Genomic DNA, 22,412 nt, shown 5'->3' with positions numbered 1-22,412 from the left:
ATGTTTTCCCGAATGAGGTTGAGTAAAACTATGGGGCTGTATGTATAAGGCAGGAGTAATGAATCCACTGAATCAGTTCTCTGTCTAAGGACAGAGGAATGAAAATAGGGAATTCACTCCAATAAGGAGCTGAGGTGAATATCAGAGATACTAGATGAGCATATAATGGAGAAGGAAAGCAGAAAAATATCTGGAGATGAAGGGGGGTATGGAGTGGTTAATGTGGAGCAGAAACTCTGGCATGAATGAGCTGGGCTGACTGACTAGCCTGTTTCTGTGGTGAACATTCATTGTAATTCTTATCATGTTACTTCAATGACCCCAGCTTGTCTTGTAAACAAGATTCTCCCACAATCTGTATTCCACACACTGGAATAATACTCATCGCATTTTATCTCTTTGATTCTCCCCAGCTCTTACCTTGGATGTCAGTTTAATTTATTTCTGGTCATCCTACCTGAATCTTATTTGCATAACTGTAATTACAGTAATTGCGTTGAGTGGGCTGAGGTGGGTTATTACACTAGAGAGGACACTGTTTGCTAATTTAAATACACAAGAGTGAGGTCACCGCACTGAACCTTCTATTCAATTGCTCTGATTCACAAAACAGAGAAATCCTCTTAACTTTCCTCTCTTGTTCCTCCAAGGTTGCAAATAAAGCACTGTACACAATCCTCCCCCCTCCCCCCTCCAAATCCTCGTAAGTCTGAAACAAAGACTCATCACATCACTTCCTACCCAAACTTGTGTTTTTTCTGTTCTGAGGCAAGGAAGATGAGAAAGTTAAAGTTCAGAGTCACTTCAGTTTTAGCCCTTGTTTCTTTGGCCTCACAGCTGGAAGGCTATGAGTTTCAAAGTTCATTCAGAGCTTTGAACACAGGATTTCGCCTGCTGCTCCTGGTACTAGTGCTCTCTCTGATATGACATTTAACCAAGTCGCCATTGGCCCTCCCAGGAGATTATAAATTATTCAATGGCATTAATTGGTATATTTTATCTTGCACAGGTCAGGACAATTCACGAGGATTCCAACATAAGAGAAAACAGCATTTTATTCTGTAGAAAACAGGGTGTTTATTGGGTTGACAAGTGAACTTTGATTGGGACAGATGCTGGCATGGAGATTCCAGTTAAATGATGGCTTACAGTTAATTACCAAGTTTTGTTTAAATTTAAACAGTGAAGATTGACTCTGATTACTCAAACTTAAAAATCACTCAACACTCAGTTATAGTCCAACAGGTCTATTTAGAAGTATAAACTTTCAGAGTGCTGCTCCTTCATCAGGTAGCTACCTGATGAAGGAGCAGTGCTCCGAAAGCTTGTAGTTCCAAAAAGACCTGTTGGACTATAACCTGATGTTGTGCAATTTTTAACTTTATCCACCCCAATCCAACACCAGCACCTCCAAACTCTGATTAGTCAAAACATTGCCTTGAGGAATAATTCAGAATGGCTGGCACCTATTAAAATGAATTTGAACCATCTGTGAATAATAGGGCTTTATGTATGATTCTATGTTGCTTCCAGTGCTACACTCTCTTTTCGTATAGTCGAGCATGGTTTTCCCCTTTTCAGTGGGACTCTTGTGAATGTCCTGGTGGAAGAAAGATGAAAGGCTTCAACAGAACACATACTTCCATTTTTCCGTAACGCACAAGTTCTATTTGATCAAAAGGCAAAGAAAGGCTGCTCTCCCTAGGGTCCTGTATAATGTTTGTCCCTTGAACAATATCGAAAAGATACTCTGGTCACATGTCTCACTGGTGTTCAAGGGATCTTGCCATCTTCAAAATGGTTGTATTTCCTCCACTGGCAGCAGCAACAATGCTCAAAAATGTTTCATTCAGTATAAAATGTCTGGGGTTGTTCTAAGATAGTGAAATGTAGCTGATCATAACCTTTTATTGTATAACAACTCTTGAAGTCCAATTGTTCTTACTCTACAGTTCTGACCATCATATTGTACAATCATAATGGAATTACTGTATTTGCTAATCACAGTGTTAAATCTCTAATAATTAGTCAACAGCAGACCCAGACATGAGACAAGGAAGAGTTCTGCGTGGAGTGCTTTGGGAATATTTGGCCTAAAGTTGTACCTTTCTTCCAAAGATTTTACACTTACCGCACGTCATTCTCAAACTACTCATATACTTAATCGAAGACTGATGCTTTCAGAAAGAAAGCAAAACATTTTGCACTTTAATGAATCAATACTAACATCGCCAATCATCTCTGAGGGAGTTAATTTCATTGATTGACTATTCACTGACTGAATGAAGCAGATGTGAAGCTGAATGGTTTTTAAATATAACAACTTTTTTTTACATCTTGTAATTTTGCAATAATAGGCTCTCTGGCCTTATTTCATTTAGTGCTGCTGGAATCCTGCCCTAATGAGTCTCAGCACCTGAACAAAATGATAAATAAAAGTGTTGGTATAGCATATATCATTGCTACTGATCCCCTTCATTTAGAGAGAGTTGACAAATTTACATTGTTCCAGAGGTACTTTGCACAGTTTTGACTCTCTATCACACAAAAATACGGGCACTGGAAAAGATGCATTGAAAAATTCACAAGATATTACCAAAACTAAGAGGCTACAATTTTATGAGAACGAGCTGAACAGATGGAGGCTGCACCCTGATATATAAACACCCTTTGGAAAAGGGAAGATTAGTGGATGGCCAGAAAGAGGTATTTAAAATTATAAAGGGGATTTATAAATGTAGATGAAGAGAAGATTTGTCGGGGTGAGAGGACAATTTGAAAACACAACATTTATATAACAGAGGTTTCACAATCAGACACTGCTTAAGAAATGGTTAACTATAAACAAACTGTAGAAGGTAAGAGCTGATTTAATGAGATTTTCTGAGCACTAAGTAAGAAGTGGGAGGTTCGAGTTTGTCCTTTTGACCAGTGCTCCATGCACACATTTTATAGCTGCATCTTTCAACAACAAAATCAACTCAAATCAAGCATAACAGCAGCAGCATAGCAGGGAGTTAATCTCTCTACTCTTGTCTTCCAAATGTGGCAATGTGCAATGGAACCAGCGCCTTAATCTGCCATCAACGTCAATTAAGTAATTCAGATCAAAATGACTCCAAACCGCCCATATCACTGAAATTACATCACTTTCAATAGCACTGATTTAAAATTCTACCCCCACCCCACCACGCTCACCTTCCCGATTTGAACTATAAAGATAATGTAACTTGACAGGAATCTTTGATTTTCAAAAGACTAAATGCAAGAAAATATTCAAGAAAGACCTTTCATAGGATCAAACCTACTCCACCCACCCAAGTTAATCTCTTTCTGAAGCATATCTTGGACTCTATCTATCCATTTCTTTTCTTCCAAAGCCATGTACACTGTGTCCCATCGTAGACTCTATCCATTTATTTCATCACTCAGTGCTTCTAATCCCCAATGCTAACCAACCAGAACAATATTTTCACATCTCCATTATTCATTTCTTTACAGGTGCCTTCAGCCGTGTGTGTGCTCCCCTTCACAAAGTACCACAGGATTTTTGAGGTCAAGTGTGTATTCGTGCTCCACTCCATCAATTACTGAAAGACGTTTAAGTAGGTGCCAAAACAAGCAGTATCCATAAAGTCTGATAGAATTCAAAACCTCTTCCACAGTGATGTGTATCACTCTAGTTCCCAATGAGGATTGTTGAAGAGGTCAGTGACAGTAATGAGAGATATCAGATTGTTTGGACTGCCAGTGAGGAATAATCAGAAGCTGTCAGTTTTATCAAAGGTAAATAGGACTATAGGAAGACGTTGAGGATTGGAACCCTCAGTTAGATTGTGCAAAAACATAAACAGGTCCAATCCTCCCCAACTTGGTTTCTCATCTCAGAGTTAATTCCATTCAGAGTTTCAATTTTATATAATGAAGTGTGTTTCAGACACATAGATCCACGCTCCAGCTATACATACATCTTGCTCCATACAAACACATACACACATCCCAAATAGATATGCAACCATTCATACACTCTGACATATACAAACATACATATATCCCAAATATAGATACATGACAGTTCACACAGTCTGGCATATACAAACATATAGAGTACAACATATCTCAAAGACAGAGACACAACCATACATACACTCTGATGTATACAAACACATACACAGACCCTAAATAAGGATACACAACCATACATACATCCTGACATATACAAACATACATACACCCAAATAGATACACAACCGAACGTATACCCTAACATATGCCCATACCCAAATACACACCTATACATACAACCTCACGCATATACACATGCTCACACAAGCCACACTCTGATGGAGGTTTAATTTTAAAGGAACGAAACTTTTGTTTCTCATTAGGACCGATTTTCAGCTCCGGCCAGCTCCCCGTTTCTCGCTTACCGTCTGAGGCCGTGGAAAGACGTTGGCCAAGACATCCGCGGTTTCTTCAGGCCGGGTCTGTCGCCGTTCTCCAAGGTTTGAAAGTTCTCCACGGCTCGTTGGTACATGTACCTCTCGGTATCCGAGTAGAACCTCTGCTTGATCTTGATGTGAGTCCGGGGCTGCCTCCAGAGGTGTTTGGGGGGTTTGGCCGTGCCGACCCCATCCCTGACCAGGGCTGAACATTTCACGGTCTCCATTTGGGGATGAAGAGAGTTGGATTGGATTTAAGCAGCTCCACTAAAACAAAAAAATAACAGGGCAAGAGCTGGAGAAGGGCTCCAGTCACGGCAAGGAACTAATATTTAAAATTGACCCACCGAATCTCTTAAAAAATCTTCAAAAAATATTCGAAGAGTTAAATGAGAAACTAGGGTCAGCAGCGGGTCGCTGTCCACGGTCCTGGTGCTGAAAGTTCAGCGGGAGACCCACTCTCTCAGACCGTTTTCACCCAGAAACTGTCCAGATTTACCCCCAGCCGAGCTAGCAAACAGACACTGTGCTCAGTCTCAATTTAAAAAAAAATACTGATGGAGATTCAGAAGCCGGTTAGTGCAATCTAACATCCAGGTGAATTGTGAGAAGGAAATTGATTGGTTCCAAAAACGATTCCTAAACTACAAATCAACAGAAATCCAACTGGTCCGTTTTCAAAAAAAAAGACCTTTAAACATTTCAATCAAATCCTACTCATGGTTTAAAAAAACTTTTTTAAATATAAAAATACTTACAGCCTGAACAAAGATTAATTGATAAAAAATAATTTCAGTTACTATTTGCTAAAACTTACATCTATTTTATACCCAAATTACTTTTTTTATTTAGGGACCGGGGATCTAAATTGGCGATCTTTCTTCCCGGGTCACTGGGAGCCGGGTGAAGCTGGAATCTCAGCTTCTTGCTGGAGCCCTTTATAATGGGATTAGGTTCTAAAAAGCTGACTGGCTCGATCGATTTCAAATAATTAATAAATAACTCGAACGCAGCTCATTAATCAGTAGAACGAACATGGGCGTCCTGGGGAGGAGAGAAATCTCATGTTTTTTTTCTGACTAACTCCCATTTCATATCCAGCAGCCCCACAGTCCCCCCAGAAACTGCAACCACGGCCAGTTTTAACTCAATCCATGCTGCTCCTACTCCATAATCCGCCCTGCATCCTCTGCACAGACGGCAGCTCCCGGAGCTCAGTGACTGACGCCGTCTTCGAGGCGGTTCGTCCCCTTTATCGGTTCTCACTTTCTTTCAGAAATATCACACCCCCAGCCCCCGCCCCGTCACCACTTGGACTGGCTGCCCTCTGGATTTTTCAGAGTTTCCGTGGATCAGAGCTCAGCGGATCGGAATCAAACGGTTCCGCCTTTGGAATGGATTTGAAAGTGGAGGACAAAAAGGAACAGGAGGAGGACTCCACCTTCACCAGGCCAACAATGACCACCTCACTGAAAGCGAATTCACTTACAATCTCAAACTAACCAAATACTAACAAAAACACACACACACAAGTTGCTTCCTCACACTGACAACTACATTTGAAATAGTTCCAAATCATTTTATCTCTCTTCATTTTGAACAATAACTTATTGGCTTTGAATAGGGAAACCAGTGACCTTTGTGAGAATTTGGTGAATCATTATGAAATCTATTTTGGGAATGTAGATTTGTCAAATGTACATAGATTAAGAACATTCATTCTCAGTATCTGACAGCGAATGGCATTGGTCATCACTCATTGCCCCTCACCATCCTGTCTTGGAAATATGTTACTGTTCCTCCAGGGTCAAAATGCTGGTATTCTCCCCCTAATGACACTGTCCTTACGCAAAATGGAATGCAGAGGTTCAAGAACTCAGCTCAACACCTGCTCAAGGGGCAACTAAGGAAGGACCATAAATGCTTGGTCCAGTCAATCTTACCCTCATTACATGGGGGTGACGGGTGGGTGCTTTGTGAACCCTCTGTGGTCAGGGAGCTGATTATATGGCGATGAATCATGACTGAAATCACAGCTCCATATTCATGCAAGTGAAATGGTACATGAAGGTTATCATGTTTCCCTGTCCTTTTCAGAGGGGGAGGCTGCAGGTTGGAGAGGCAGTCCTGGATTCTGCTGACCATCAACAAATATCTCATCACTGCTAACCCTTTGGCCTGCTTTTCTCAGTGGTGGCTATGAAAGGGGCAGGCAGGGTGATTTAGCAAATACAAACTCTCACTTGCACAACAGCAACTTAGTTGGGAAGAGTTGAAGAGGTAGTTTTTGCTGCCTGATGCAGGAGGTGCTACTGGTGGCTGAGTTCAAGGTGGTGCCAAGTTGACAGAAATAAGACCAAGCTGGGAACTAGGGAGCTGGAACCAGTTCTGACATTCATTAAGTGAAAACAAATTAGAAACCACACCAGCAATCTACATGTCAATTTTACCATTGGCAGGATGCCCTGCAGAAATTCACCAAAGCTCCTTAGACAACACCTTCCAAACTCATGACCACTTACACGATCTGAATGCTAAGCTTTGGAATTTTATCTTCAAATGCCACTCTGCTCCTTCTAGATATTTCTTAATTGTTATCTCTTTGATTGAGCTTTTGGCCCTCAGTCCTAATGTCTTCTGATATGGTTTGGTGTTAAATTTAGTCTGATAACCTTTGAAACCCTTTTGGACTTTTTATTTTATTATAGATATGCATAAATGAAAGTAACTGTTGGAGGTGGGGATAATGCTTGGAAGTCAAGAAGGGCAGAAAATCAACTTGTAATCATAATTAGATTAGATTACTTACAGTGTGGAAACAGGCCCTTCGGCCCAACAATTCCACACCAACCCGCTGAAGCATAACCCACCCATTCCCGTACATTTACCCCTTTACCTAACACTACGGGCAATTTAGCATGGTCAATTCACCTGACGTGCACATCTTTGGACTGTGGGAGGAAACCGGAGCACCCGGAGGAAACCCACGCAGACACGGGGAGAATGTGCAAACTCCACACAGTCAGTCGCCTGAGTCGGGAATTGAACTCGGGTCTCTGGTGCTGTGAGGCAGCAGTGCTAACCACTGCGCCACCGTGCCGCCCTTTGTCAAATCTTTGTCAAATCTCTCTGACCCAACACAGTGTGCATGTGCATGTGTGTGTGTGTGTGTGTGTGGGGGGGGGGGGGGTTGTGTGTGTGGGGGGGGAAATGGAATTTCCATTGTGGTTCACCCATAGCCACACAGTACACCCACAGTTACTGTCTAGTATCAGGGATGGTTTTCAATCACTTTACTGACTCCCCATAGGCTCCCTGCCCAAAATGCATTCATAAAGGGAAATTGGGGAACAAAGTTAAGGTCAATGTCAAAATTACAGAAAGTCTCTTTTAAGAAGAAAATATTTGGCACTATATCAGCAAAGCGCAATATCAGTAAAGGAACAATAGAATTTTAGTTCTATAAATGCAAACTAATTGGCAGTGTTTGATATTGAATGGATTGTCACTGAATTGAACAGATTGTTATAGCAAGAAATTTTTGAGGCATTACATATTGCTTAAGAATTAAAAGAATGCAAATGAGAGTTGATCATGCAGCTTTTGACTCAAGTAGGATCACTATCACAGATGTCAAAGCTGAATCAGTTTGGGATTATGATCAGCATGGACTGGCTGGACTGAAGGCACTGTTTCTGTGTTGTATGACTCTATTAGAGGGAATTGGAGAAAATGATAGGTTGCAGAGATAGGGAAGAATAAGGCCAAGGAGGATTTCGAAAACAGGGAAGTAAATGTTAAAATTGAAGCATTAGTGGTTTGGGAAAAATGTTAGTGTTCACAGAGGATAATGGCTGAATAGACTTGGTGAGAATTAATAAACCAAGCAGTAGTGTTTTGGAGGAACTCAGTACGGTGGATAGTTCAACAGAAGAGTTTGGAACAGTCGAGTCCAGAATTAGTGAGGGCAGGGATAAGGATCAAGCTGTCTCAGCCAGGTACAGCACAGCTAAGTGCAGAGACAGGGTGTTTTAGCAATGATTCTTCTCACTGTCAGGTGCCATTTCAGTTCAGTCATGAAGAATACCTTCTTGGATGAGGTACAACATGGCCATCTGTACTCCAACAATTACTAGTACCTCTGATATTGCAGGAGCTGGTATCAGAAAATAGGCAAAAACAAAGAAGATATACTAAAAAGGAAATTAGGGAAACAATACACTTTGAGCAATTTTAAAATGGAAAATTCTCTTCTAAAATGAACAGACTCCCCCACAATACTGATTCATCCAGCTCCTATAGCACCAGCTCTGTAATTGTTACTTGAGTACACAAGAAAACAGTGCAATTATTACAGAAGGCCAGGTTTCAGGCATGCTGATGGCACCCAACTTTCCCTCACTGCCATCTCACTCAATTGCAACACCCCCCTTCCCCAAAATGCTCCGTCTCCCAACATTTACTATCTCTGCCTTGTCATGGTGCTTGTCCAACATATAACACTGAATGAACTGAAAATCCCTCCATCTAAATCATTAACTTTGGGTTTCACCACAGTAACCAACACTATTGTTGTCCGAGGTCCGTGTTTAAGGCTGACCTAGACTGTTTACAGCTTTGGTATCATGTTTCACCCTGAAACAAACTTCTAACCAGATATTGGTTCCATAAATAAAACCACTTATTTCCACTTTGCCATTACACTTATTGATACCAAGATATCAAGCTCAGCTGTTGCTGAAAATCTTTATCCAAGCCTTTCTTATCTCCAGTCTTCACTATTCCAATTCTCTCCCTGTCTATCTGTCATTGTAAGATCACAGACCATAAGGCATAGAAGCAGAAGTAGGCCATTCAGCCCATTAATTCCACTCAGCCATTCAATGGGATCATGACCGATCTGTTAATCCTCAACCCCAATTTCTCCACAATCCTTGATTCCTTTACAAATTAAAAATCTCTCTCAGCCTTGAATATTCTTAATGATGCCATCTCTACAGCCCTTTCAAGTAAAATATTCCACTGATTTATTACCCTCGGAGAGAAAAACACCTTCCTTATCTCTTAGTCCATTTGGCCCGAGACTCTTCTCTGCATCAATCCTACAAGTCCCTAAGAATTATATATATTAAAAAAAAGACCATCTTAGGATTCTTCTAAACTCCAACGCATACAGGCCCAACCTACTCAATCTGCCTTTATAAGGCAGTCACTCCATACCAAGAACCAAACCGGTGAGCCTTCTCTCAACTGCCTTCAATTTCATATAATCATTTCTTAAATAAGAGGACCAAAACTGTTCACAGCATTCCAGCTGTGCTGTGGCTTAAAGCCTTGGATAGTTTTGGCAAATTAAAAACACTGCTTGTATTTAACTCAACTATAACTACGATTCTTACATTAGATCCCAGATGGCCATCAGTCTTACCCTTCTGTTCAAATTCTCCCATGGCTTGGTCTGTCTCAATCTCCTCAACCTCTAATCCTATGACATTTCCATGTCTCTCCATTCCTTGATTTTGGGTGCATTCTTGGTTTCCATTTCTCAACCATTGTTCTGGAATTTCCTTCAGCTCTCCACCTCTTTTGCTTCCTTGAAGGAAGCTCCTAGAAAACCTCTGCCTTTTGACCACTGATCCTGATAATACTAAGTATCTCAGTGTTACATTTTGTTAAGACGTGCTTTACTGAAGTGCAGTCAAAGGAGCCTTGGTGAGTTGTTGCATTACATCTTGCAGATGGTACACACTGCTGCTATTGAGCATCAATGGTGAAGGGAGTGAATGTTGAAGGTGGTCGGGGGAGTGGATGTCTGTGGATGTGGTGCCAATCAAGTGGACTGATTTGTCCTGGATGGTCTCAAGCATCTTGAGTGTTGTTGGAGCTCCACCCATCCAGACAAGTGTGAAATATTCCACCACTCTCCTGACTTGTAGCTTGTCGGTGACGGACAGGTTTTGGGGAGACCCAAAGTGAGTTACTCACAATAGGATTCCAGCCTCTGACTTACCCTAGTAGCCACAGTACTTATATGGCTAGTACAGATCGGTTTCTAGTCAATGGTAACCACAGGATATTAATTATGCTGATATGTTGAAAGTGCTATACAACTGCAATTTGATGTTGTTGTGCCTGTGGGGCTATTACCAAAGTGTGAGTCAGCACTTGAAGTGAAAGTTGATGGAGAGGTGTTGGATAGAGCAAAGAAATCAGGAAACAGAGAATTGCAGGACAGCTGGTTATTAAAGTCACAGAAAAGAGACAGCAGGTGTTTCAACTTTAACAAATATTGAAATTTTGCCCTAATCATTTCCAAACATAAAGGAAACTCAAACTTATCAGATTTATTTAATTAGTTTTTTGTGCTTAGGAAAAGGTCACAGACTCATTGAATGATGAGGTTTCTATTCCTACAGTTATTTTCATGCCTGTGACTTTATCTCTCTGTGATGGCTGCCATCTATATGTCAGGTTAATGTTAATGGTGTGTAAATAGAGTAAAGCAATAAAGGCAGTCAGAGGTACCTGCACTAATGAATGTTTAACACTGTAACTGCAATCCAGCCTGAGGGATTAGGTAGGGAGTCAGAGATAGAGGAAGGGAAATGGGGGAGCTCAGGGATGGGGGGGAGGAGGGTAATGGAAAAAGGACAGGATAGAGAGAGGAATGGGGGAATAACAGGGTTAGGGAAAGAAGAAATGGGGTTGGGATGGTGGTAAAGGAAGTACTGAGGGATGAACAGGGATGTGGGTGGGGGAATGGGGACAGATTAATGTAGAAAGGGGGACTGAGGGAGGGACAGGGGTGGGGGTGTGGGAGAATGGTGGAGACACATGAACAGCAGGGGGCACTGAGGGAGGGACAGATATGGGGGAGTGGGGGAAATGGAGGAGAGACATGGATAGAGAAAGGGGAAATGGAGAGGGACGGGATTAGAGGAAGGGGAAATAGGGTAGTGGCAAGCACTGATATACCCACCCCTCCATCCTTGATGAACCTGGTGACATGGGGGAAAATAGGGCAGCATTTGGAGAGAGGAGAGGGTAATAGTGAGTTAAGGGATAGAGAGGTCTGATATGGGGAGAGACAAGGATAGAGGAGGGAGAAATCAGAATGCAAGCCAAGACAGAGGGTGTAGTTGATATACATTTCCTGGTTCAATTACACTATTTTTGAAGCTAGACATTCATCTGAAATGAGCTTAAAAATGCCAGTTAGAAATTAGACCAAAAGTTAGAGAAAAGATGGGGAAACAATGGAGAATCTATCCTTCAAAGGATGGTAAAAGGAAATAGGATCAGAACAAGGATTAGAAATCATTTAAATATAGAGAATTAAATTATATTAACGTAACAGATTACTTTCATTAAACACAGAATTATGCTTAAGGAGGGCTATCGATTTGAAATCATAGCACACAAAGACACAGTGCCAACATTAATTGCTTTTATTTGAACTCATTGAACAGAGTGACATAATGTTTATAAAGCTTCATCTGACTCATGATGATGATGAGTTGCTGTAATGAGAAGCTCTACCTTAAATTATGGGAAAATGCTCAAACTTTTTAATACACAATGAAGAACAGCCAAATGAGGGAGAGACAGGCTGAAGATGGTTGGCTGCAGTTGGTCTTTTACAAAGAGTTTGAACCTGGGCAAGAGGGTACCTGAAACGTATGAGTGCAGGGGAGAGAGTGGCTGTGGATTGGAGCTGCCTGATGAAGATAAAGTTAGGTTTGGCAGGAGGGTGTGGCTGGAGTGGTCAGTGAGATTGAAAACTGGAAGCTGCTGAAGGGTGAGGTTGTCGAGATCAGCTGGGGCTAGTCCGTGATCAGATTTATAATGAAGGACACAGTTCAAGATTCATTGGTATGTTAATAAAGTGGAAGTCAGTCTTAGTTCAGACATTGATGAAAGAGTTGGTTGTGACGGCCGCAATTCAAGGACATCACTGTTGCAATTCCTCAAGTGTGATAAGCCCAACCATCTTCAGCTGCTTCATAGAAACATAGAAGCAGGTCAAGGCCATTCAGCACACAGTGTCTGTTCCTCCGTTCAATATGATCATGGATGATCATCCAATTCAATACCCTGTTCCTGCATTCCTCTACCCCCCCCCCCCCCCCCCATAAACTTTGATCATAGAATCCCTACAGTGCAGAAAGAAGCCATTCAGCCCATTGAACCTGCACCAACCCTCCAAAAAGCATCCCATCAAATCAAGCCCCCACCTATCCCCATGTCCCCACAGTTACCATGGCCAATCCACCTAACCTGCACAACTTTGGACAGTGAGAGGAAACCAGAGCACCCAGAGGTAACCCACACAGACACAGGGAGAATGTGCAAATTCCACAGATAATTACCCAAGGCTGGATTCAAACCAAGGTCCCTCATCATGCTCTGAGGCAGCTGTGCTAACCACTGAGCTATCATGCCACCCTTTTGCCCAGAGAACCATCTCTAACTCCTTCATGAAAGCATTTAATGTCTTCACCTCAACTGTTTTCTGTGGCAGTGAATTCCACAGGCTCATTGCTGACTGGGTGAAAACATTTGTCCTCATCTCAATCCTAAATGCTTAGCCAATATCCTTCGATTATGACCCCTGGTTCTGGGATCCCTGGTCTTCAGGAACACCTTTTCCTGTGTTTATGTGTTTATCAATGACCTTCCCTACATCGTAAAGTTAGAAGTGACTGCACAATGTTCAGCACCATTTTCGACTCCTTAGATACCAAAGCAGTTATGTCCAAATACAGAAAGGTCTGGAAAATATCCAGGCTTGGGCTGATAGGCGGCAAGGACCATTTTTGATGTTTTCAATGGGCCTCCACCTTCAACAACCTTGTGAGGGAGAAAATTCCAGTTTTTGCTCATGCATGGGATGAGGACTGGGCCAATATTTATTGCCAGTCCGTAGTTGGCCTTAGGGAGGGAGTTCCAGGATTTTGACACAGTAACACTGAAAGAATAGTGATATATTTCCACCCACCCCCCCCTTTGTGTGAAGAATGCTTTCCTGATATCAGTTTTGTATGCTGTTCCAAACCTCTGCACACTTGAATTGATCTCAACTTCTCTCAATGGAAAAAATATTTTCTCTCCAATAAATCCGTCAATTGATTTACTCATCATAAACTCTTCAATTAGCGCATCTTCTACGTGGTGGGAAGAGTTCTATGATTATCCTTTGCTTTATCCACCAATCCCCACCCCCAGCAGAGAAGTCAACTTTTTTCCTTGTCCCCTTGTCAACACAGCAAATAAGATGTCCCATATGATTGAGGGAACCCAATAAGTGTTTCCACTACGGGCATATCTAACTGTCCAGTTTATTGTCCTTAAATAATGATTGAAGGTCAGGGAATTTAGCAAATGCAAAATTAATTTAATAATTGTGATAACAGAGAATCAGTGACCTGTCTGTCTTGACACAAATGTGCATAATGCAAAATCATTGCCTTTAATCAAATGTTGCGGTGTTGTCAGTCTTTATGTCTCAGCACACCAATAGCCCCTAATTACTCAGTACAGCAGCAATATTTATGATTCAGAAAAAAATTACTTACTTATAAAAGAGCAGATCCTAGCACTGATACAGTGATCAAGTGCTCCAGCAACAAATAATACACCGTTGTTTTCCCCAACAAGGACTTGCATTTATATAGCACCTTTAACATAGTAAAACACACTGAGGTATTTTTCAGCTGTGATTATCAGACAAAACTTGCCACCAAGCTACATAATGTCAAAGTGTCAGGTTTCCACACTCAGCCTGAGTTTCAAAGAACAAAGAACAGTATAGCACAGAAGCAGGTCCTTCAGCTCACCAAGACTGTATTGACACATGACACCTTTCTAAACTAAAATCCTTTTGCCTCTACACAGTCCCCATCCCTCTATTCCTTGTCTATTCATGTCTCTGTCAAGGTGCCTCTTAAATATCGCTATTGTATCTGCCTTCACCAACTCCTCTGGCAGCACATTCCTGGCACTTAACACGCTCCATAAAAAACCCGCCTGTCACATCTCCTTTAAACCTTTCCCTTTTTTAACCTTAAAACTATGTCCCCCAGTAATTTACATTTCTCTTGTGGTAAAAAGTTTGACTATCCAATCTATCCATGCCTCTCATTATTTTGTAAACTTCTATCAGATTGTCCCTCATCCTCTGACATTCAAGTGAAAACAAACCAAGTTTTACCAATCTCTCCTCGTAGCTTACCCTCTAAACCCCAAGCAACGTCCTGGTGAACTGTTTCTATATTCACTCCAAAGCCTCCACATCCTTCTACTAGTGTGGCAATCAGAACTGTACACATTATTCCAAACGTGGCCTCACTAAAGTTCTATACCACTGCAACATGACTTGCCAATTCTTATTCTCTGTGTCCTGACCAATGAAGGCATATGACTTCTTGACCAACTTATCCACTCATGTTTCCACTTTCAGGGGACTGTTGACCTGTTCATCTAGATCCCTCTGTATGTTGATGCTTTTAAGACTTCTGCCATCTATTGTATACTTCCTTCCTGCATTGGATCTCCCAAAATACACCACCTCACATTCATCCAAATTAAACTCCATTTGCCATTTCTCTGCCCAAGTCTCCAGCCTATCTATATCCTGCTGCATCCTCTGGCAATCCTCCTCACTATCTGCAGCTCCCCCTGGTCTTTGTGTGGTCCGCAAACTTACTAATCAGGCCACCTACAATGTAGTGTACAAAATCCATGCAAGGCCTGCACTAAACACGACATAGGACAAACAGGAAGACAGCTAACGATCTGCATCCATGAACACCAACTAGCCACGAAACGACACGACCAGCTATCCTTAGTAGCCACACACGCAGATGACAAGCAACATGAGTTCGACTGGGACAACACTACTATTATAGGACAAGCCAAACAGAGAACAGCCAGGGAATTCCTAGAGGCATGGCACTCATCCACAGATTCTATCAACAAACACATCGATCTGGACCCAATATATCGGCCACTGCAACGGACAGCTGGAACTGACAACCGGAAGCGGCAGATTCAAACCACTACAAATGCCGTAGGAAAGATCACAGAAGCGCTTCACAGGAGGCTCCCAAACACTGAGGATGTCACCTAGACAGGGGACGAAACGTCTGCAACACAAATTCCCAGCTCGGCGAACAGAACCACAACAACGAGCACTCGAGCTACAAATCTTCTCACAAACTTTGACCACATCTCTCTTCCTGTCCATGTCGTTGGTGCCAATATGGACCACCATCTCTGCTGGCCCTCCCCTTCAGAATATCCTGTGTTCTGTCAGAGACATCCTTGACCCAAGCACTAGGGAGGCAACACACCATCCTGGAGTCTTGCTCACGGCCACAGAAATACCTATGTGCACCCCTGATCATAGAGTCCCCTAACACTATTGCTTGTCTACACATTGACCCTCCCTGCTGTACAACACAGCCTGTCTTGGTGCCACTGATCTGGCTGCTGCTCCTTTTCCATGAAAGGCCATTCCCCCAACAGTATCCAACATGGAATTCCTGTTTCTGAAGGGAATGCCTGCCTGCCTATACTTACTCATCTTTCTGATGGTCACCAATTCTTCTCTGTCTGTGTAGCCCTTGCTGGTGGTGTGACCAGCTCACTAAATGTGCTATCTCTGACATCCTCAGCCTCCTGGATGCTCCAAAAGGAGTCCATCCACAGCTCCAGGCGCTCCACGAGGCAAATCAGGAGCTGCAGCTTAAACTCTTCCTGTAGATGTAGTCACCATGGAGACTGGAGGTGTCTCTGATTTCCCACATCTCGCAGGAGGAGCATTCCATGGGCTGGGTTCCCTGCCATTTCAAAACTTGTCGATTAAACCAATCTTATCAACTACAGAGAATGATCCAGGAACTGATTATACAACCTTATTCAATAGTCAGCAAACTCCAGTTTCTCACTCCCACTCTCTATCCCTAGCAGACTACAATGACAAAAAGTAAGCACTTTGTCTCTCTCCACACATTACCTTCATAAGGTTTCTGTTTCTAGAATCTGAGGAAATCCATTTTACATTCAGGAGGACCCTTAATTAGCCATCTTTGAGAAATGTCTCTTTTTCCTGATTTAAATATCCTTGTTTATATTCAGAGATGAATCATTCTGATTCATGAATATATTAAAATTAGATTTCTTTAACTGCAATTTTAGAATGAGACTTACTCACTAACTGAGCTAGCCTTGTTAAAATAGAAAGCTGAGGCATTTGCACTGTATTAGTCAGCTTCTTATTTTTACACCAATTCTCATTTCCCACTTGACAATAATGTTTTCGATTCCTCTGTTACTGAAACAGTCCATGCAAAATGCAGCGTGACCTCAGGTTGGGCGAGATGACAGATAGTATTCAGAGCACCCAGCTACCAGACATTGACCATCTCTAACAAGCAAGTTAGGATTCAACCCCAAAAAATGTGAAGTAATGCACTTGGGAGGGTTAATAAGGCAAGGGGCTAGAGTCTAAATGGTCTGACTCTGGAAAGTACTGGCGATTTCAGGGATCTTGGTGTGCATATGCACAGATGCCTGAAGAAAGCAGGGTAGGGAGTTAATATGGTTAAGAAGTCATGTGGGATATTTGCCTTTATTAGCTAAAGTTAAAAATCACACAACACCATGTTATGGTTCAACAGGTTTATTTGGAAGTACTAGCTTTCGGAACGCTGTTCCTTCATCAGGTAGCTAAAGCATAGAATACATGAGCAGGGAGATTATCCTGGAACTATTTAGGCCACTACTAGAATACTGTATGCAGGTCTGGTCACTAAATAATAGGAAGGATGTGATTACACTAGAGGAAAGTGCAGACTAGATTTTCCAGGATGTTGCCTGGGCTGCAGGGTCTGAGCTATGAGGAAAGATCCGACAGGCTGGGGGTCATTTTCATTGGAATAATGAATATTGAGTTGATCTTGATCGAGAATATGAGAGGCATAGGTAGGGTAGATAGGAAGACATTGTGCCATTCATAGAGTAGTCAATAACTAGACAACACAGATTTAAGGTAAAGAAGCTCAAGGTTCAGTTGATGAGAAAGTTTTTCAGCAAGACAACATTGGGAGTCTGGAACTCACTGCCTGGAAAGGGTGGTTGAGTCAGAAACTCTAGATTCATTCAAGCAGTATTTAGATATTCATTTGCATTGCCATATCCGCCAGGGCTATGAACCTAGAGCTGGAAAATATGATTAGTGTAGTCAGATCTTTGTGAAACATCATGGACACAATGGGCCAAATAGTCTTTTTCTGTGCTGTGACTGTCTATGAGTGAGAAAAGATCTAGTACACTTATGTCCAGTAATATAACCATCACTGAATACTTCACCATCAGAGTATCACCAGAATCTGGACTGGACCAGCCTTATATCATAGAATAGAATCATGGAGTCCATACGGTGTTGAAGCAGATCATTCAGCCTATCAAGTTCACACTGACCCTCCTGATAGCCTCCCACCCAGATCCACCACCCTATTCCTGTAACCCTGAGTTTCCTGTGGCTAATCCACCTAGCCTGCACATCCCTGGACATGATGGGCAATTTAGCACAGCCAAACTTAAACAATGCAGTCCTGAAGAAGGGTTACTGGATCCAAAACATTAACTCTGCTTTCTCTTTACAGATGCTGCCAGACCTGCTGAGCTTTTCCAACAGTTTTTGTTTCTGATTTCCAGCATCTGCAATTCTGTGTGGCTTTTCAAAATAAATACTGTAATTGCTAAAGCAGGTCTTCAGTTAGGAATTCTGAAGTGAGTGACTCACCTCCTGATCCCCCAAAGCCTATCTACAAACTACAACGAATAATCAAGAGTATGATGAACTATTTGCCCCTTGCTTGGATGGGTGCAACTCTAAGAACACTCGAAAGGCTCAACAAAGGACAAAACAGCACATTTGATCAGTACTCCATTCCTTGCCTTTCAAATTCACTCTGTCCAGTACTGAAGATCAGTTGCCGCAGTGTGTACTATCCACAAACTGCACTGCAGTAAGTTACCAAGAGTCTTCAGACAGCACCTTCCAAACCCACAACTACTTCCATTGCAAAGGACAAGGGCAGCAGATATATGGGAATACCTCCCCCTGCAAGCTCCCCTCCAAGCCACTCACCATCCTGACTTGTCGATGGGTCAAAATCCTGGAATGGGTAATAAAGTTTGGCCTAGCCAGTGATGGCCACGACTCATAAACAGTAAGGAATATGATGACATCTGTTGATTGGTTGTAAAATCAGCAGTCCGACTGAACCATGAGGCTACTCTCCTTTTACAGAGAGAGAGAGAGAGAGAAAGAGAGACAAAGCTGGTGGTGGTTTAACGTGAGGGTAGAGATTGAGGAGACCCCTTCAGGGAAACTTTAGATGATATGGGATTCAAGCGCAAACTATTAGCATTATGCTGTATTACAAATCAGTTAACCAACTAACTGAGCTAATTGACTCCTATTATAGAATACTCTGAAGGAATGAAAGGAATTATACACACACTCGTATATACACACATGCATTTACACACACAGATAGACATATAAACTCACACGCACACAGGCACAGACAAACACACAATGAACATACACACACACATGCAGATACACACACGCGCGCGCACACACATACGTTTATGCAAGCGCACACTCATGCATACACAGACACACAAATATTTACAGACACAAACATAAACACATGTATGTGCACACACACACACGTATACAGAGAGAGACGCACACAGACACTCAAACACACCTTGATTCAAGTAATGTGCTCAGTGGCTGTCACACACTGCACACAAAGATGGCATAATCTCATAATAAGAGGACACACATTTAAAATAAAGATGAGAAGGAATTTATTTTCTCAGAGGGAGTGAATCTGTGGAATTCTTTGCTGCTGAGGGCTGTCGAGGTTGGTCAAGTGTATTCGAGGCTGAGATACAGATTTTTAAGGAGTCAGGGAATCGAGGGTTATGGGGAAAAGGTCGGAGAGTGGAGTTGAAGATTATCAGAGCTGAAAATATGCTGCTGGAAAAGCGCAGCAGGTCAGGCAGCATCCAGGGAACAGGAGAATTGACGTTTCGGGCATAAGCCCTTCTTCAGGAATCTGCAGACCTCACTTTCTCCTTGAAGATTACCAGATCAGCCATGATCATAGAGCAGACTCGATGGGCCAAATGGCCTGATTTTACTTCAGTGTCTTATAGTTTTATAGTTTTGTGGATTCAATTGAACAGATCGGTGCTGTTACGTACTGATTAATAGTCTGCCTCTCCCACTGAGTTCTGATTTTTAAATAAATACTGCTCGTAAGGAAGATTAATGTGGAGTTCTCATTATGTAATCAAAACCTGCAACACCACTTTTGCCTTGCTGTTAATTCTTCAGACAAATCGAGACTGAAGGAAAGCTTATGGCACATGTTCCCCAGCACTGATAGCAGGGCTACAACTCTTATAAACTCAAGTCTTTAAATAAATCTATTGTTTTTTTCATAATTTTTAGACTAAGAGTGGAAAAAAAAATCCTTTGTTATATCTCCTCTCATTTCCACAGTGGCAGGAAATGGAATATGCAAATCCATTTTGACTCAACCAACTCCCACGCCCCCTTCCCCAAAGAGAAAACAGCAGACTGGAGAATGCACACATCGAAAACAAAAATGCTAGAAATCCCAGTGGGTCAGGTTGCATCCGTGAAGTTTACATTTCTGATGAAAACTTTAGCTTGCTCTCTCACCACAGATGCTGATGACCTGCTGTGATTCCCAGCAGTTTTGTTTTCGGTACAGATTTCAACACCTACAGTAACTTCCTCCTACAGAATGCACAGCCTTGTAAACTTTGAACTGGATGACCACTAAGACCACTATGGTCCTCTCCAAGTATTATTGATTAATGGTTTCACTCTCTGCCAGAGAGTCAGAGTTCCAACTGTTTTTTTTGTTGTTATCTTCTTTCATGCTGTTTCTTTCTCTGCCGGTTTTCTTACATCAATGAAAATCCATGTACTTCTAGTTGTTCCATTCCTGAGGTACAGTGATTCCATTGATGGTGTTAATGTCTGTCCCACAGATTGGACACAGAGCTATTTACAGCAGGGTCAGAGTCACACAACCCCAGATCATAGTCCACCTGATTTATTCAAAATCACAAGCTTTCGGAGCTTTGCTTCTTTGTTAGGTGTTGGATTATATCCTGGTGTCATGTGACTTCTGACTTTGTCCACCACAGTCCAACACCAGTTCCTCCGCTCCTCATCGTGAGTTACAGCAGAGATTGGGTTCATAACACCACAGCAGGTCAGCTGGCACATTAAGGTTGATTGAAGATATCTACAACTGCACATTTCCAAACACATATTATCTACACACGCTACAGGCAGATACACTGTAAGTGTGTGCACATGAAAACTCCCACTGTCAAAGAACAGGCTTCTCTGTGAGGAACAGAGAGCCACTCCTCCCTTACCTTGGGCTGTTGTTCTGAGCTGCAGCAGATAAAGCCTCATCTTGTGCAGGGACGATGAGCCTCAGGCCCTGGTCCTCTTTCAGTTGTTTATAGCCCTCATAGAGTGTAGACTGTCGCCAGGACAACGGAGGCAGCTGCAGAGTTCCCGATGAGTGTCTCTTCACCAAGCCAAACATGGACGGCTGACCTGGTGACAGCAGATCGAGCGAGTCTTTCATTCTCTGGCAACAAATGGGAAAGTAAAAGGGGTTAGGAGAGGAGGAAAATGTTGAAAGAAATGGTGCATTTGTGCTGGTGTGAGGGCGGGGGATCTGAGACAATGGTGATTAGAAACAAAATAACTCACAAATGTTTTCATTAGCCACAACCATGCAGCATGAAAACAATCTGATCAAGCAGATATGATATACTTTCATTTTCATAAGTGAATGCTTGAACGAGAATGCAAATGTGGAAAGGGTTGGTTAGCTCAGTTGTCTGGATGGCTGGTTTGTGATGCTAACAACATGGGTTCAATTCCTGCCAAGGGTTACCACAAAGGTCTCTTCTCCTCAACTTCTCCCCGTGCCTGAGATGAGGTGACCCTCAGATTAAAGCACCACCATAGATTCCCTACATTATGGAAGCAGGCCATTCAGCCCATCAGGTCCACAGCAACGCTCCAAAGACCATTCCATCCAGACCCGCTAATATCCCTGTAACCCTGCATTTCCCATGGCCAATCCACCTAGCACATCCCTGGACACTATGGGGAAATTTAGCATGGCCAACTCATCCAACTGCACATCTCTGGACTGTCAAAGGAGGAGAGCACCTGGAGGAATGAAAACTCCATACAGACAGTCGCCCAAGGATGGAAGAGAACTCAGGACCCTGGCGCTGTGAGGCAGCAGTGCTAACCACTGAGCCACTGTGCTGCTGCTCTCTTGACCAGTCATCTCTCTCTCTCTAATGAATGAGCAGCCCTATGATCTGGTAAGATTATAGTAATTTTCTAAATGCGCGTCTGTCCAAGATAACAGATTGCCACCAACTTCCTAAGGGTAACTATAGACGGGTAATAAATGCTGTTTCAGTCAGCAATGCCCATGTCAAATGAATATTTTTTAAAAATCACATGAACCTGTGACCACACAAATATTTGAATGCATGACATTACAGAATAACATTTTTATGTGTAATTGCTTAAGGGATAACTATTGAGCAAGAGACAAAGGCAAATTTCCTTCTTCATGTGAGTATCATACAATCTTTCAAAGCTATCTAGGAGGGAAAATGGTTTGATCTTGCTTACTTTGCACTTAATAGCAAAGACTCATTTTCTCCCTTTCATACATTAATTTTCCATAAATCCACCCATTAACAAGACTATTATTCTCTCTCCACTTCTTACAACTTCTTTTCCTTTTGCACTGGGCCTCTGTACCATCTGCCCTCCTGCTGCTCCTCTGCCTTGATCAAACTATA

General features: G+C 42.2%; 1 protein-coding gene across 6 annotated transcripts in view; it reads right to left on the bottom strand.

The window, feature by feature from the left end:
• LOC122565478 (3',5'-cyclic-AMP phosphodiesterase 4C-like) overlaps positions 1-22,412 on the bottom strand; it is a 357,513-nt gene that overhangs the window by 251,837 nt on the left and 83,264 nt on the right. For 4 of the 6 annotated variants that reach the window (XM_043721488.2, XM_087975919.1, XM_087975916.1 and 1 more), the window contains one exon: positions 20,946-21,166. In XM_043721488.2, coding sequence (XP_043577423.1) covers positions 20,946-21,166 — 221 coding nt within the window. Of the gene's footprint in view, positions 1-4,430; positions 5,613-20,945; positions 21,167-22,412 lie in introns of those variants that run through there. The other 2 variants (XM_043721492.2, XM_043721489.2) reach the window with 2 other exon arrangements.

The sequence above is a fragment of the Chiloscyllium plagiosum genome, unplaced genomic scaffold, assembly GCF_037043375.1.
Source record: "Chiloscyllium plagiosum isolate Xiang-an unplaced genomic scaffold, Cpla_swu_hap1 HiC_scaffold_28, whole genome shotgun sequence".
Classification (NCBI taxonomy): Eukaryota; Metazoa; Chordata; class Chondrichthyes; order Orectolobiformes; family Hemiscylliidae; genus Chiloscyllium; species Chiloscyllium plagiosum.
This window is presented reverse-complemented; position numbering and strand designations above follow the sequence as displayed.